This window comes from Scomber scombrus, chromosome 7 (assembly GCF_963691925.1).
Source record: "Scomber scombrus chromosome 7, fScoSco1.1, whole genome shotgun sequence".
Classification (NCBI taxonomy): Eukaryota; Metazoa; Chordata; class Actinopteri; order Scombriformes; family Scombridae; genus Scomber; species Scomber scombrus.
The window spans coordinates 17,092,926-17,109,805 of NC_084976.1; the positions used below are offsets into that span (position 1 = coordinate 17,092,926).

The 16,880-nt window shown below is 40.0% G+C and overlaps 4 protein-coding genes and 1 non-coding gene across 5 annotated transcripts; all 5 read right to left on the bottom strand.

Moving 5' to 3' along the window:
* Positions 1 to 1,137: 1,137 nt before the first annotated feature.
* Positions 1,138 to 4,210, bottom strand: LOC133983640 (RNA-binding protein 12B-like). Its single transcript, XM_062422791.1, has 2 exons — positions 4,083 to 4,210; positions 1,138 to 3,882 (listed from the first exon to the last, which is right to left on the bottom strand). The coding sequence occupies exon 2, from the start codon at positions 3,854 to 3,856 to the stop codon at positions 2,033 to 2,035; it is 1,824 nt and encodes a 607-aa protein (XP_062278775.1). The 5' UTR covers positions 3,857 to 3,882; positions 4,083 to 4,210; the 3' UTR covers positions 1,138 to 2,032.
* Positions 4,211 to 7,661: 3,451 nt separating this feature from the next.
* Positions 7,662 to 10,756, bottom strand: LOC133983878 (eukaryotic translation initiation factor 4 gamma 1-like). The gene is made up of 5 exons (XM_062423093.1): positions 10,367 to 10,756; positions 9,155 to 9,301; positions 8,672 to 8,905; positions 8,444 to 8,548; positions 7,662 to 7,781 (listed from the first exon to the last, which is right to left on the bottom strand). Exons 1-5 carry the CDS (start codon positions 10,754 to 10,756, stop codon positions 7,662 to 7,664), a joined length of 996 nt encoding a protein of 331 aa, XP_062279077.1.
* Positions 9,377 to 9,451, bottom strand: LOC133984156 (small nucleolar RNA SNORD66). The gene has a single exon (XR_009925406.1). It is a non-coding gene; the product is annotated as a small nucleolar RNA SNORD66 (small nucleolar RNA).
* A 120-nt stretch (positions 10,757 to 10,876) lies between the features above and the next one.
* Positions 10,877 to 12,851, bottom strand: LOC133983879 (RNA-binding protein 12-like). Its single transcript, XM_062423094.1, has 2 exons — positions 11,441 to 12,851; positions 10,877 to 11,011 (listed from the first exon to the last, which is right to left on the bottom strand). The coding sequence occupies exons 1-2, from the start codon at positions 12,839 to 12,841 to the stop codon at positions 10,877 to 10,879; spliced, it is 1,536 nt and encodes a 511-aa protein (XP_062279078.1). The 5' UTR covers positions 12,842 to 12,851.
* Positions 12,852 to 15,292: 2,441 nt separating this feature from the next.
* On the bottom strand, positions 15,293 to 16,807 carry LOC133983880 (uncharacterized). The gene has a single exon (XM_062423096.1). It carries the CDS (start codon positions 16,805 to 16,807, stop codon positions 15,293 to 15,295), a length of 1,515 nt encoding a protein of 504 aa, XP_062279080.1.
* Positions 16,808 to 16,880: the final 73 nt, after the last annotated feature.

Consider the following 16,880-nt stretch of genomic DNA (forward strand, 5'->3'; position numbering starts at 1 on the left):
GTTTTACAGAAGGAATGGTGTTCTTTTTTTTCTTAAGGATTCATTTTTCTTAAAGATTTCTTATTTTTCTTCGTAAATATAGGGTTAGTGTGTCAATGTGTACTTTGGCAAAGTCCAGTATGGCTTTTTATTTCTTCCTCCTAGAAGTGGTGTCTTCCTGGGTTTTCTACCACAGATCTCATTTTCATTCAGACAGCAACGGATCATGCAACTTCAAACTATTGTACATTAAAAGTGAAGATCAGCTTCAATCTGCATTGGGGTTTTCCTTGGTTCTTTTTCAACCTTTCAAGAAATCCTGCTGTTCAATTTCAGGCCAATCTTCCTCTTGCAACCAAGTCCAGAGAGGTTGGCTACGGTCCCATGGGCCTTAAACTTCTTAATAATATTGGCAACAGTGGTCACAGAAACATCAAGCTCTTTGGAGATGGTCTTGTAACCTCTTGTAAACGTATTCAGCCCACTCTCTAACTTTCCTTCTGTTTTCCATGTTTAATGTAATGCACACAGTGGTACAAAACAGCAAAGTATTTTTCTCTTTTTAAACTGGCTGTATAAATAATTATAAGATTGAAAACACATGTGATACTAATTTAAACACAATAGTCAGCTAGTATCACTACAAATCACTTATTTCTTACAACTTCCAAATGGTACCAATAATTCTGCCCAGGCTATCTCGAGCAGTTCAGTTATTTTCACCACTTTTTTGTGTTATTCTACTGCAAACCAAACAAGGACATAGATTAATTATAAAATCTCTTTTAATGTCAATACTTTTAAAGGCAGGTGTTCATCCAAAATCTTTAATTCATTTTCCCAAACTAAGTGATTGTGTCAATGAATACTTCATTATTACCAAAATGACACATTAATTTGACATTGTGTAAATCTAAGGTGGTCAAAATGTTGATATTTTGCCAGAACCAGAGTCGACTCTTGAAGTGTGGTACTCATCTAATTTCCCAACAGTCTTGTCCTATGTGTTTCCATTGACCCAGAATGCATACTGTACCAGAATCTTATTCTAACTGACTGCTATTGAGTATCCAATCAAATACTCTTCAAATGCAGATTTCAACAGTACAAGGTTTCACATTTCACTTTGTAAAGCAACAGAGCGCTTTGAATTACATGTAATGTGCGGTAAAACATTTTTATTTATATTTATACAATTTTCACATGACATAGAATATAGAAAACTGAAAAATTTCACTGAAAATTGAAATACAACAAGTCTTTATACAGTAGTAAAGTAACAAAATAAAGTTACAGTGCTGGGAATCACAGATCATCCTGTCGATCTTCAGTTTGGCCACCGATTCTCATCACATCATGCTTTCCCTTGCGATGCAATGGTGGAAGTCGTCTTGTATGCCACAGCAGTCCTTTGCTGTTGTCATCACAAGCTGCAATAATTGTAGCAAGCTGATATTTGATTTTATGGTAGATGAATGTTTACTGTACACCTCTGTTCACCCAGTCCAATGTTCATCTGAGCAGGCTCTTCCATGTTCACAAATTACAGTAACTGTTGCCCTCAAGCTCTATAAAATGTGTTTTACAGTAAGACACTTGCACTCATGACTTACACCTGTAGACTAACTGGACAACACATCCCATTAGTTGATCTAAGATGAGACAAATTCCCCATTCATTTGCGACATTCAAGTTTCACCTGCGAACAATTTATCAACTCAGCAGACTTTACAAACAATCCGTATCAATTTGATTTATTAAACCTGGGCTCGGCAAATTTTGACAATTATATGGACTGTACTGCATGTGTTGAATCAAAATGAAAGAAATCTAAACAGTAAAGTAAAACTATTCAGTATAGTCATTTGCATAAATGTGCTTAAACATTTGATAATACTAACAAATGAGAAATGCTCTTTTGTGCACAAGTGACAAATGTTGTAGAGTTTCACATATTGTTTTGACCACTTCAACTGTGATTGGAGAACTGAGCCAACTCAGCTGAGGAAAACCCGTAACAAAAGTGTTAATGTTAAACTAGTAGCCAACTTCTTCAAACAGATCTTGCCAAGATGTCCTTCATCTGCTTCACATTTATGGGAGTCAAAAGCACTTTTGACCCCCGGAAGTCCTGACTGTGGAGCTCCTGAGCCATTGCAGCAAGTTTCTGTGACTTAAACTGAACCACAGCCTCACCAATACCTTTGCCATCACTGTCATGTAATAAGATGATGTTACCATTTCTCAGTTTGTATTCACGAAAAAGCATTTTTATATGACCTTTGTGTACATCTGCAGGCAAGTTTCTAACAAAGAGGCATGTCTGAGCTGCTGGGACCAGGTTTGTGCCCGGCGTCCCTCCTGGTGTCTCAACAGAATTGGATTTCCTCTTTCCAAAGGGTTTCCTCTTTACACCCATCTTCAGACGCTGGTTAAGGCTCCTGGAATAGGTTTTGGCCACCATGGCCCTCATCTTCTCCCTGGTGATTGATGAGACCTCAATGGCATCATGGCCCACATGGCAGCCATTGAGATTCATTGCATAGTCATAATCCTCAGTGTGGTTAAAAATGATAAATGCTATGTCCGTCCTGTTGCCTTCCCTGTCGAGCAGATGTAGTACATTTTTGTGTAACATGTTTGGACATCCAAACAATTCTTTAATTTCAGTCTTGGTCATGTTTTTGGGTATATTTCTGACCATGACAATGTACTCCATAGTCACTGACATGGGAATTGATGAGTCACAATCAGTTCTTGGCTTTTTTGGTGATTTAGATGAAGCTGGAAACCGATTGACATATCTTCTTTTGTTTTGCAATGTAGAAATTAAATGTCTGTGGTTTGCACTTTCACTAAGGGGGTTTTGCTTGGGTTTTACTCTCTTCTCAACATCAAAAACTGTTTCACATTCTTGTAGTGCACTGGTCCACATCTTCTCAGTTGCTCCACGTACCTCCACACAGCTGGAGCCCAGTGATTGTTGATTGAAGAAAAGAGCTTCATGTGCATCCTGCATGTTTGCAAACTTTACAAGGCAGCCATGGTTGAGTCCCAACATCACATTCACTATGGTTTCCTGTACGTTCAAACCTCGGAAAAAATGGCAGATGTCCTCTTTTGTAACTGAGACTGGCAGACCAAAGAGCCTTACATAGCCTGGCCTTGAAGTCTGAGTTTGCTCTGATTGTCTCACCTTATTAGAAGCAACAACTGTGGTGTCAGCCAAGCGAGGATCAACCCTTGGCTCTGCTTCATTGTTTTCTCCTTCATTGAGAGACTGGAGACTTTTGAGGACAGTACAAACCCCAAGAAGAAAGGCAGCGTTGGAATCAAATGAGCCTACACTTGAAGTTTGTAGATTTGCAGTACTGGGGCCATGTGACGCTGCACTAGTTGGTGGAGCTGCAGTAAAGGATGATAGACTTGCAGAATTGGGATCAAGAGGCCACCCATTCAAAGGTAGCAGATTCTCCTCTGGAGATGGCTGAGGGCTCTTAACAATAAGCCTGGTGGGGGAGGGTTTCTTCACCTTTAAATCTGTATTGAAAGTTTGCTCTGGAGATGGCTGAGGTCTCCTGACAATAAGCCTGGTGGGGGAGGGTTTCTTCCCCTTTAACAACAATTTCAACTTCTGCTCCAACTCTGTCATGCTGCTAATATATAGAGTCACTTTAGACCCTTTGAGTAAACTCCCAGTGTGCCGCATGGCAAGCTGGGCATCTCGTTCAGTGTTGAAGGCAATAAATGCCTCTCTGAGACTTCCTCCCAATATGTACACTCCACCATCAGGTATGTGAAGGTATTCAAAGAATTTCCGTATATCTTCAATACCTGCCGTCACATTTAGGCCTTGCAATCGCAGAACTATGGCCATTTTAATGATACTAGGCCAAGACGTTTCTGAAAAAGAAGGGAAAAAAACGGTAAAAAAAAAAGAAAAGAAAAGATATACAACAGCAGCAGTACGTTATTGCCACATAAAAACAGCCTGAAGAACGAAAACACGTGCATCATGGAAAAGCACTGAGAGGGAAAAGAGGTAACACGTGGTCACAAGGAAGAGAATCACTGTCCTCTGTCCATAAAACTCAAACACTCACTTCAGCTGGCTACGACGTGAATATAATCAGGCTCGTTTTCCAGTGCGTTGCTCCTGCTGTCCTGCCTCAAATTGGCAGTGGTTGCTTACTGCCATAGTCTTACTGCAGACTGAGCTAACCCTTCGCTTCCCCACTCAACTTTTCTTTTTTCTTTTTTTTTACCACTCAACGCCACACTGCGCTGTTTTCCCTCCCTTCGTGCTTATTGGCTATGAACTGTGGTGACGCCGCTTTACCGCCATCTACCGGACCGGAGGGTGAACTAATGCACACTATATCCACTGTAACTTAACTTCTGTTTCCTTTTCAGACTTAAACAGAAAAAAACATACAATTTAACATGTATTGATTAGTTGTTGTTAGTAGCTTTTTGTTACCTAGATTCATAAAGAAAAAACCTGGATATTATATTACTATAATAAGACACAAACAAAGCCTACTGTATGTTTATTTTATATCAGAAACTAATGTTAGTGTTGTCCACAAATGTTAAGCAATTCTCCCAATTCTTCCAAGTTTCTAGATGCTTTTTAGTGTAAATAACAAGAAAAAAGGTTTCATCTTGAGAACCAGGCTTGCTCATGCACCAGGTTTCTCAATGGACATCACAGAAAAGTGATGTTAAAAAATATACTTCATATAATCAAACATGCAGTCTTTTAACTTTCCTGTCAAAGACAGACCGCAATCTTTGACACTTGAGGTAAACGTCATTCATGCCTTGTCCTTTATTAGATTCAGAAAAAGCTCCCCACCCTGTCACAGCCAATTGATTTAAAAAAAAAACAAGACCACCTTCCACATGTTCCTTCCTCAGCTTACTTCAGCATTGAAATATTTAGATTTTACTTACTTATTCTCAACACTCTCTCCCTCTTTCTCCCTTGATGATTATGCAAACTTATCGCTGTACTTTGTCACAAGGAAGTGGATAAAGTGCAGCTGCAATAGTGCACATTTCCTGCCAAAAGTCCCCTATGAGTCACAGGCTATGACTCACATTTGGTAGGTTAACTTTGTAGCTCTGCTGCAGAAGGCTCATCTATTACATATCTTCTTCTATTAACATGGCAGAGGGATGCATTGTTGTCGATATAGGGGGTGATTGGTGATAAATTAGGAACGCACAACACTGCTGATATTGTTGGATTATTGTCCTCCTTCTTCCAGGGTGAGGCCGCCACAACAGGTCTCCAGTTTTCATGGGAGATATTTTGATATGTCACAGTAGGGACAGTGCAGTTATAAAAAAAATGAATGATGGCTGAATTCCATTCAAGGTTACATTACATGAAATGCTGATTGAGTGAACACCATTGAACATTGAGTGATCATCATGTATGTTATAATCTACTGACTAACCATTGTCCTGATTGTACACACATTATGACATGACTATTGTGCTTACATTGTTCTGATGGTAGAACAAGGTCATCCTTTCACAAGATAATGTATTGTACACAATCTGATAATTTCCTCTGCTCTGGGCTCATTCGTGCCATCTCGCGCTAGAGACAGCAAGGAGTCCGTCTGCAGACGACTGAAATAACTATCAGAAAGACAACGAACGACTTTGTGCTTCTTGATATAAAATGCTGCCAGAACAGGAATAAAACATTTTCATTAAAGTTGTGTTGACATTAAAATTGCAAAGCGTACAATAAAAGTACATATGCTGATGTGCTTTTTTTACACACATCAACATGGGGATCAAAGCACAGTTCATTGTCAAACACAGTTCTGAGATATTTGTACTGCTGCACCAGTTCAACAGCCTGATTGTCCATCATCACAGGGGAGATGACAGTAGGATTTTTTCTAAAATCAATGCACATTTCCATTTTTGCCACATTAATGTTTAAACAGGATGATTTGCATCAGTCAATAAAATCATTATAAATAAATAAATTCATCTCTCCAGATTTTTAGGTTATCTTATTCTGAAGTCGTACTTTGGTCTCAGGTAGTCTACTTTCACCCTTCCCATTATGTATTTGTGAAATGGAGGACACCAATGAAATTCCTGTCTTTGTTCTATCCTTTTCAATGTTATTTTTTTGTCATGTCGTCTTTCTGCAGGTCCATCCAGGTACTCTGATGGACCATCCATATACTACAAATGAAAATAGGATGATGTTACACCTCGATCTTCTCACCTCTGTCCTATCTGTCCTGGAGTCAAAAACCTATTTGATATTGTGTACATTTATATGCTTTTAGGCATCGCTTTTTGTTGCTACCTAGTAGTTTTTTTATGTTTTGATTTCTCTGGAATATGAGAATTTATTACTTGGAACATTTACATAAAATGATTCCTTTTCATGAGTTTTAACTGATTGTTAGTATATGACAAGTGTTAATTGCCAAAAAGAAAAAGAGATGCTCCCACAGCATTTGTGTATTCTCAGACGTGTTTGAGACACAACAAACCTTTCCTTCTGTGGATGCGTTGAACTTGAGGCTTTCCAAGATGTTACTATGAAATATGTATATATTTCCAGCAGTTTGTGTAATTGTGGTTCATTACTTCCCATCATCTTAGATTTCTTCAGTATAAAAGCTCGCTGCAGTTTCAGAGTGCTGTCCCTGGAAATGATAACCTCTAAATCTGTGGGGTATTTCAACATAAACTTCTCTTGAGGTAATAAACAAGCCATGAAACAGCCCTCAAACTGTTTTAAATGTATAAAAGGGTCACAGAGGCAATGAATTATTGAACATGATAAACATTTAATAAAACAATAAATCAATAGGTTGATATAATCAAATAGAACTAGTTGGAAGACAAACTTGTTGGGAACGTGAAGATCTAAGAATTCTCTTGTCAATGTCTTAATGAAAGTGTTAACATTCAACTGCCAGCCAATTTCTTTCTTGGTGTTTCTAACAAACAGACATGGCTGAGCTTCTGGGTCCATGTTTGTGCTCAATGTCCCTTCTATTTTCACAAGTGAATTGTATTTCCTTTTTCTTAATTAATTCCCTTAATTAATAACTGCCCCGGGGGGAATAAGGAAAAAAGTTTGTTTCAGTTTTTGAAAGAGTGTCATTGGAAACCTTCATGCCGTTGATATGGAGATATTCTGTAGGTTTGTTGCAAGTGCCACTGCTGCTGATAATCTTTTCCCAGCTCCCCCATCTGCCTTTACCTCCTGGAGCAAGCAACTGATTCTTGAAGTTGAGAACAGGCAGGGGTTTGAGAAGAAGAGACTGTGAGTAAAAACTGGCTAAAATTACGAACAGGAAACATAGATGGAATGTGATGTGATGTGTGGATGTTTTGATATGGAAGTAGCTGGTGATAACGTAAGAATGAAATTATTTCTGAGAATCTGATGTATGGCTTAATCCTGAGATAACATGAAACTTGACGTTATCAGATATAATGTGTGAGGTGATGAACTATGATGCATACCAGCACCAGATAAAGAGCCTCCATCCTCTACATTTGTGATTTTGCTGAGACATAACGTGTCAATTCTGGGAGATGGGTACTGTATTCCAGCCCTCATTTTGGGGAGGAGCACCATGACCAGCTCCTCTTCCCCTACCACCCATCCTGGCACCTAAACCACCACACTACTCCTTGCTGGTGATGGCGGCTTGCTGCACCTTCATGTGCTCCCTGTACTTTTCTAGCTCAGCCTCTTTGTGGATCTGGTTCATGGTCTTGCCACCTCGCCTGGGCATCCAGTTACTCTGGAAGTGGGTGGGAGGAGAAGTGTTGATTACAAAATAATTCACTGATAGTTCCACTTTTGGCATAATTTACCTTCACAGGGAGTTGTGATTCTGAAAATGCACTTATTTTCTTTGAAACATGCAAGAAGAGCAACAATTATCTTGTGAGTCTTGAACTCTTATTGTCATTGCCTAGAAAGGAAAAAGTAGGATATGTGTGTTGCTGTTGGGCCAACGTGCTGACTTGGAGCAGCTGATTTTGGCTTGTACCAACACTGAAAACAGTGTGCACATGTTTACACTAGGTACCCTTTAAGAAACAGAACCAAAGACAGACATAGTCTACAAACTAGTCTAAGTCTAAGTGCTAAAACACAAAGCACAAATGAGGACCACAAGATGTAACAAATAACAACCAAAACATGCCCATCCAATGAAAATGAAATTATTAAAACCCTGGAGCACAGATACATTTTGATAATTTTAAGACATTATGACAACAAGGCTTGGCAGTGATGACTGTCCAGTTGCTCCCAGCAACCCGATTTAGACCAGTCATTTCATGTGGTCAGGTATGCTCTGTTTACAACCACTTTCCTTGAGTTGTTAGACAACACTAAAAATTCTCCAAGCTATGTAAGCAATGTAGCAAACTGTATGGGTGAGTGTTTGTGTTTAACCCGTCGAAGGTCCAGCACATCCTGCAACATGAAGCGAATCCTGGAGGTGGTCTTCCTCTCCATCATTATTTTTTCCATCTGACTGAAGTACAGGTCCATATGAGGCTGAAGACAAACATGAGAGTTTAGCAGGAGTATTTCTCTGTGAGTCACCACATTTGAAAGCTGTTACAGTCAAACTACACATTTATTAGATTTCTGTGTGTGTCTATCACACTGCTGTTGTACCTTGGCCTTCTCAATGTCTAGATCCTCGCCAATGGTAAACAACACTCTACAAAGGCACTCCAAGGACTCCTCATCGTGGTTTTGTAGGAGCTTTATAATGCAGTCATGCATGATGACGGCTGTGATCATCTTGAGTTTGAACAGTTCACAGATAAACTTGATCAATCCCAGTGAGTGCCTCCTGGCCTTGTCTTTCAAGTCTTCTAGCTCCTCCACTAGCCACTGCCTCTCCTCCTGTAAGGGAAATTACAAAGGACAAAAAGGAGAAAATTGGAGAGGAGGGTCAGTTGGCTTATTGTGGATATTTGTAGCACTTCTCACAGAAATTTACCACAAAATGATATGTGAATATATGATTAGAAAATTTTAACATGGTGTCTTCCTCCCAAAATATATGGGCACCCTCAAACTTCTGACCACACGCCAAACCTTCAACATGATCTTTTTTTTTTTAAAGTATTATCTTATGAGGCAGTACTATACTCTTGAAGCAGCCACCAGCTCTTGCTGCTTCTTCTTGAAGGCCTCGTCGTCATACTTGTCCTTCTCAAACTCCCTCTGGCATCGATTTAGTAGCAGCTTGTAGAAATTCACGGTGACTCCCAGCTTATCAGTGATTTGGACTTTAAGCTAAAAAGAGCAGAGAAACTGTTTATGAGCAAACAGTTGGAGAAGTCAAGGTGCAGGGTTTTGTAGTGCGTGCGGCTCCTCAGTTCCTCAATCCCATCACTTACATCAGTGGCCAAGACACGTGTAACTAATTGAAGGTCATCACTGGAGCCTGGCATCTGTGTATGTTTACTACTCATGGTGATGAGACAACACCAGCCATGGTTGTCAGTATCATATTATACCTTCCTTTATCACATGCCACCTTATTGCCACCAGGTCATCTATTCAAAAATATCTGTGAGGTGAAGGCCGAATCCAAACGGTAAATGACTCACAGAAACAACACTTCTACTTTGTGTTTTTTCATTGAACCATTTTCCCTCAATTACAAAGTTTCTACTTATGCTCAAATTGAGCAGCCTGTCGCTGTTATGTCCTACAGTCTACGGTACTGGAAACATATCTGAGATTCCTCATCACATACCCAGCTTTTATCACCTTTTGATGAAGGACCACAGCAGTGACGAGATACAATACTTTAGTACTGATAATCGATCAGCCTTACATGAACATATAAGAAAGCTGGTGTTCAATTAGATTATTGAGCCTTTATTGTGAGCTGATGTGGGTCTATTATACTTGATGCAAAACACAACGTTAAAACAGAGAAACACAGGTAACTAATGCAAAAAACACTTGATGATAGGCCAGGGTGAAATTATTTAGGGCTGAGAAGAAACTCAAGATCAAATGCTATTTTCTTCTCATCTCTATTACTGAATGAAGCTGTGGGTTAGAGGTTTGGGATTTAACAAAATTCAAAATTTTGACCGTGACTGGAGATAATAATTCACATAATTGTTTAAAAAATACAAAGTATGTAAAATGTAAACTTTGGCTCAAGTGCATTTAGTCTCCACCAACATTAAAGTAGTGGTTTAAAACATGATCATGTAGTGAAAAATCCTTCAGAGATTTAACACAATATATCAATAGATAATCTAAACCCAGACAGCCCTCAAGCAAACATTCACATTTACTGTTTTCTTAACATATGTCTCTACTGTGTGTGGCATCACTTACCCCCATAAGGAAGCGGCACATGTTGGCATACAGCAACGAAAAGTGTGGCTCAAAGATGGCCTTTTCAAAGGTGAGGTTTACGACTCCTGTCAACCTCTCCTCAGTGTCAATAGTCAGTTTCATCACCTGTTTCATTAGCTGTTCAAAGTTTACAATGGTCAGTTTGTTGAGGGTGCTGCGAACCCGATTAAACAGCTCATGGGTCTTAATCTTCTCTGGGTCGTTCTCCACAGACTCCTCTACTGCACAGGTGGCAACAATTTTCTTCACTGAAGGCTCCAATGCTTTCTCTGCCTTGTTAAGCTGCACATTGTCACTGAGTAGCCTGCTGGTGATGATTTTCGTTGACGCTTCCCTCTTCATCTGCTGAGAGCGACATGGACCGCCCATTCCCAGAGGCTGAGCAGATCGACAGGAAGGACAATCAGAGGACAAAAATAATTTCAGTCAGCGTCATTTAATTCTTGGGCTGTGAGGAAGTGTGGAGTGCTGGATCGTATTAACAAAATGTTAACTTACTGGTCCTCTGCCTCCTCCTCCCATGCCAGGCCTGCAAAGGCTGGGGACAGTGGGTGTGAAATCAGGGCCACAGTTCATCCCTGGTGGAGGACTTGGGTAAAATTGGTGTTGAGGGGTCTTTTTAGCCTGAAGAGAGATAGATGATCACAAAAAGTAAAACAAGATGGAACTTAGATTCTGTAAGATGTAATGCTGCCATCATGTCTATCCATGTTCTTAGTCGCAAGCTCCGTGAATATAACACATCACTGTTGCTATGGTAATAAAAACCTGGCAAAATAAAATGAATCACAGGATGGCTTTTTCTTCACACATGTGAAGGGCCTGATTTCTGAGGCAAGGCAAATAAACTGGATTCAATCATCTAAATCGATACAGATTAATTTTCTGTTGATCACCTAATCAATTCAATAACTAATCATTAAGAAATCTATTCTAGCATTTATGACCATCACTGTATCATCATGAGAGGTAATTTCACTAAAAGGTAATAAAGGATAATAATAAATAATGATCAGCCCTAGACAACACTCTTCTTAAGAGTGGCTCCTTAACATGGCAGCCGTTGAGATTCATTGTATAGTTGTAATCCTCAGTCTGGTTAAAAATTATAAATGCTGTGTCCGTTCTGTTACCTTTCTGGTCAAGCAGATGTAGTACGTTTTTGTGTTCAATGTTTGGACATCCAAACAACTCTTTTATTTCAGTCTTGGTCATGTTTTTGGGTATATTACTGACCATAACAATGTACTCCATAGTCACTGACATGGGAGTTGATGAGTCACAATCAGTTCTTGGCTTTTTTGGTGATTTAGATGGAACTGGAAACCGATTGACAGATCTTCTTTTGTTTTGCAATGTAGAAATGAATTTATGTATGTGGTTTGCACTTTCACTGTGAGGGTTTTGCTTGGCTTTCACACTGTCCTCAACATCAAAAGCTGTTTCACATTCTTGTAGCGCACTGGTCCACATCCTCTCAGTTGCTGCACATACCTCCACACAGTTGGAGCCCAGTGATTGTTGATTGAAGAAAAGAGCTTCATGTGCATCCTGCATGTTTGCAAACTTTACAAGGCAGCCATGGCTGAGTCCCAACATCACATTCACTATGGTTTCCTGTACTTTCAACCCTCTGAAAATATGGCAGATGTCCTCTTTTGTAACTGAGGCTGGCAGACCGAAGAGCCTTACATAGCCTGGCCTTGATGTCTGAGTTTGCTCTGGTTTCCTCACCTCATTAGAAGCAACATTGTTTTCACCTTCATTGGAAGACTGGAGACTTTTGAGGACAGTACAAACCCCAAGAAGTAAGGCTGCATTGGAATCAAGTGAATGAACATTTGAAGTTTGTAGATTTGCAGTACTGGGGCCATGTGACACTGCAGTAGAAGGTGGTGGAGCTGCAGTAGAGGAAGGTAGACTTGCAGAATTGGCATCAAGAGGCCACCCATTCAAAGGTAGCAAATTCTCCTCTGGAGATGACTGAGGGCTCTTAACAATAAGCCTGGTGGGGGTGGGTTTCTTCTCCGTTAAATTAGTCTTGAACTTGTCCTCTGGAGATGACTGAGGGCTCTTAACAATAAGCCTGGTGGGGATGGGTTTCTTCTCCGTTAAATTAGTCTTGAACTTGTGCTCTGGAGATGGCTGAGGTCTCTTGACAATAAGCCTGTTGGGCAAGGGTTTCTTCCCCTTTAACAACAATTTCAACTTGTGCTCCAGTGCTGTAATGCTGCTAATATGTAGAGACACTTTAGACCCTTTGAGGTTTTTCCCAGTGTGCCGCATGGCAAGCTGGGCATCTTGTTCAGTGGTGAAGGCAATAAATGCCTCTCTGAGACTTCCCCCCAATATGTACACTCCACCATCAGGTATGTGAAGGTATTCAAAGAATTTTCGTATATCTTCAGTACCTGCCTTCACATCTAGGCCTTGCAATCGCACAACTGTGGCCATTTTAATTATACCCAACCAGGTGGTGTCTGAAAAAGAAGAAAACAGGTAAAAAAAGACAGAATACAACAACAGCAACAGTCACTGCTATTACCACTTGATATTCCGCCAGAAAAAAAAGAGTTCAAAGATTAGGTCACCTAGTATGTAGTTGGACAGTGTATGAAACTGTGGCCAATTTGTTACAGGGGTATTCCGTGGTAGTATCTTTAATGTGACTTCCTAGTTATTACATGTTCATTGGCGATTTACTGTAGTCCAGTATGCTAATATTATAGGGCTATGGGGCTGGTCACTAGTAGCCGGTGTATTTTCTGACTCTCCTTTGCATGAACGCGCACACACTTAATGCTATGAGCTATCTGTTCTTGTTTAAATGTTTCTTAGAGACAGTTTTATCATTTTCAGTTTGCTGCAGGATAAATTAATAATGAAAGAATTTTAAAATATATTAAATATATTTGTTCAGCTGAAAAGACGTGTCTGCAGGAGTATACTGAGAGGGCAAAGAGGAAAACGCAGTGAGATGAAGAATCACTCTCATGTGTCCAAAAAATGCGCCCAAAAACTCACTTCAGCTGACCCCCACAGATATTTGATATTAGGTGGGTTTTGTGAGCTGCTGCTGGTTCTGTTGTCCTGCCTCTGACCAGCAATGTTCACATGCTGACAGCTCTGGCCACCCTTAACTCATGGATCAGCTCAACAGTGCGCTGTTTTCCCTCCTTTGGCAATCATTGGCTGTCAAATTTTGTGACGGATTTACCACCACCTACTGGACCGGAGTGTGAACTACAAGCAGGTCAATGCACACAATGTCAGAAAATAGTGAAAAATGCCCGTCACAATATATCCTGAAGCTTAAAATGATGTCATCAGATTGCTTGCTTTGTCCAGGTGTCAAAAATATTCTATTTACCACGTAAACCAAAGAAAAGCTGAAAATCTTCACAACTCAGAAGCTGAAAACAGAAAATATTTGGCATTTTGCTTGAAAAATATATTCAACAGTAGTCGATCAACTAAATAGTTTTTCTGTTAGTCAATTGATACATTAATGGACTAATTTGGGCCCCCAAATTGTTGTGTAATTTTTGCAAATCCACTCTGACAATGAGTAACAAGACAAAAAACTCTTACAGACCAAGATATATTTCATTCACATTCCATAAATCCATCGATTACATTGATATTACTTGAGTATATAATCATGCTAAACTTCTGTCAGTTCAGGGTTATATAATAAGATGCAAAATGAATGAACACAGTGAAAATTAAACCTGATTGTATGTTTAGTAACTTTATTCAAACGTGCAATAAAGATATTCAGACTTGATTATACATATAGTATGTATAATTTCCCTCAAAACACCAAAGGAATTCCTGCCTTTGTTTTATCTTTTTTAATGTTTTTCTGTCATGTCGTCTTTCTGCAGGTACATCCAGTACTCTGATGGACCACCCAGGTACTACAAATGAAAATAGGATAACGTGACACCTTGATCTTCCCACTTCTTTGTCCTATCTGTCCATCACAAGTGACTATCCAGGAGTCAAAAATGTCAGTATTGAGTACATTTATATGCTTTTAGGCATAGTTTTTTGTTGCTACATTTTACATAAAACTTGTCTTGTTATAGCAGTTTTAACTGATTGCAAGTTTATGACCATTATTACTTTCCCAGGGTTCAGTGCTATTAACATAAATTATGTCTGGGTGTTTTTAAGTGTGCAATAAATGTGCTCCTAAAGCGACTGCATTTAACTAGTTCCTTAGTTCCAGTGCCACATAGAAAAAAACCTAATTTGGAATGCTCCCATAGCTTTGGTGTATTCTCTGACATGTTTAAGACAAACAATAATCATTTCCTGTTACTATGAATCATGTAAATATTTCCACCAGGTTGTGTAGTTGTGGTTCATTACTTTCCATCATCTTAGATTTCTGCACTCCCTGCGGTTTCAGAGCACTGTCCTTGCACTGCAATGATAATCTTTAAATCTGTGGGATACTTCACCATAACATTCTGTTGGGTTAATAAACAGGCCATGAAACAGCACTTAAACATTTTAACATGTACAAGGTTCACAGAGGCAATTCATTATTGAACATGCTTAACATTTAATGAAACAATAACTCAGTAGGTTGATATAGTCAAGTAGAATTAGTTGGAAGACGATGGGAACGTAAAGATCTCAGAATCAGCTGTGACAATGACATCTTAATGAGAGTATGAATGTTCAACGACTAGCCCACTTCTTCAAACAGATCTTGCCAAGATGTCCTCCATCTTCTTCTCATTTATGGGAGTCAAAAGCACTTTTGACCCAAGGAAGTCCTGACTGTGGATCTGCTGAGCCATTGCAGCAAATTTCTGTGATTTAAAGGATTTTTATATGACTTTTGTGTACATCTGCAGGCAAGTTTCTAACAAAGAGGCATGTCTGAGCTGCTCAGTCCAGGTTCTTCCCTCCTGGCTTCTCAGCTGAATTGGATTTCCTCTTTCCAATAAGTTTCCTCTTTCTGTCCAACTTCAGATGCTGGTTAAGACTCCTGGGTTTGGTTTTGGCCACCATGGACCTCATCTTCTCCCTGGTGATTGATAAGACCTCAATGGCATCAGGGCCCACATGGCAGCCGTTGAGATGCATTGCATAGTCATAATCCTCAGTGTGGTTAAACATGATAAATGCTGTGTCCGTTCTGTTGCCTTCCTGGTCAAGCAGATGTAGTACATTTTTGTGTTCAATGTTTGGACATCCAAACAACTCTTTTATGTCCGTCTTGGTCATGTTTTTGGGTATATTACTGACCATGACAATGTACTCCATAGTCACTGACATGGGAGTTGATGAGTCACAATCAGGAACTGGAAACCGATTGACAGATCTTCTTTTGTTTTGCAATGTAGAAATGAATTTATGTCTGTGGTTTGCACTTTCACTGTGAGGGTTTTGCTTGGCTTTCACACTGTCCTCAACATCAAAAGCTGTTTCACATTCTTGTAGTGCACTGGTCCACATCCTCTCAGTTGCTCCACGTACCTCCACACAGTTGGAGCCCAGTGATTGTTGATTGAAGAAAAGAGCTTCATGTGCATCCTGCATGTTTGCAAACTTTACAAGGCAGCCATGGCTGAGTCCCAACATCACATTCACTATGGTTTCCTGTACTTTCAACCCTCTGAAAATATGGCAGATGTCCTCTTTTGTAACTGAGGCTGGCAGACCAAAGAGCCTTACATAGCATGGCCTTGATGTCTGAGTTTGCTCTGGTTTCCTCACCTCATTAGAAGCAACAACTGTGTCATAAGCCTGAAGAGGATCAACCTTTGGCACCGCTTCATTGTTTTCACCTTCATTGGAAGACTGGAGACTTTTGAGGACAGTACAAACCCCAAGAAGTAAGGCTGCATTGGAATCAAGTGAATGAACATTTGAAGTTTGTAGATTTGCAGTACTGGGGCCATGTGACACTGCAGTAGAAGGTGGTGGAGCTGCAGTAGAGGAAGGTAGACTTGCAGAATTGGCATCAAGAGGCCACCCATTCAAAGGTAGCAGATTCTCCTCTGGAGATGACTGAGGGCTCTTAACAATAAGCCTGGTGGGGGTGGGTTTCTTCTCCGTTAAATTAGTCTTGAACTTGTGCTCTGGAGATGGCTGAGGTCTCTTGACAATAAGCCTGGCGGGCAAGGGTTTCTTCCCCTTTAACAACAATTTCAACTTGTGCTCCAGCGCTGTCATGCTGCTTATATGTAGAGACACTTTAGACCCTTTGAGGTTTTTCCCAGTGTGCCGCATGGCAAGCTGGGCATCTTGTTCAGTGGTGAAGGCAATAAATGCCTCTCTGAGACTTCCCCCCAATATGTACACTCCACCATCAGGTATGTGAAGGTATTCAAAGAATTTTCGTATATCTTCAGTACCTGCCTTCACATCTAGGCCTTGCAATCGCACAACTATGGTCATTTTAATTATACCCAACCAGGTGGTGTCTGAAAAAGAAGAAAACAGAGGTAAAAAAAGAAAAAGAATACAAGTA

Coding starts and splice junctions, on each gene's coding strand:
- LOC133983878 (XM_062423093.1), bottom strand. CDS start 10,756: ATGGGCGGTCCATGTCGCTCTCAGCAGATGAAGAGGGAAGCGTCAACG. Junction 8,906..9,154: donor AGCTGGTGGCTGCTTCAAGA/GTATAGTACTGC, acceptor TTTCCCTTACAG/GAGGAGAGGCAGTGGCTAGT. Junction 7,782..8,443: donor ATGTGCTGGACCTTCGACGG/GTTAAACACAAA, acceptor ACCCACTTCCAG/AGTAACTGGATGCCCAGGCG.
- LOC133983640 (XM_062422791.1), bottom strand. CDS start 3,856: ATGGCCATAGTTCTGCGATTGCAAGGCCTAAATGTGACGGCAGGTATT.
- LOC133983879 (XM_062423094.1), bottom strand. CDS start 12,841: ATGGCCACAGTTGTGCGATTGCAAGGCCTAGATGTGAAGGCAGGTACT. Junction 11,012..11,440: donor TGAATCTCAACGGCTGCCAT/GTTAAGGAGCCA, acceptor ATCTCTCTTCAG/GCTAAAAAGACCCCTCAACA.
- LOC133983880 (XM_062423096.1), bottom strand. CDS start 16,807: ATGACCATAGTTGTGCGATTGCAAGGCCTAGATGTGAAGGCAGGTACT.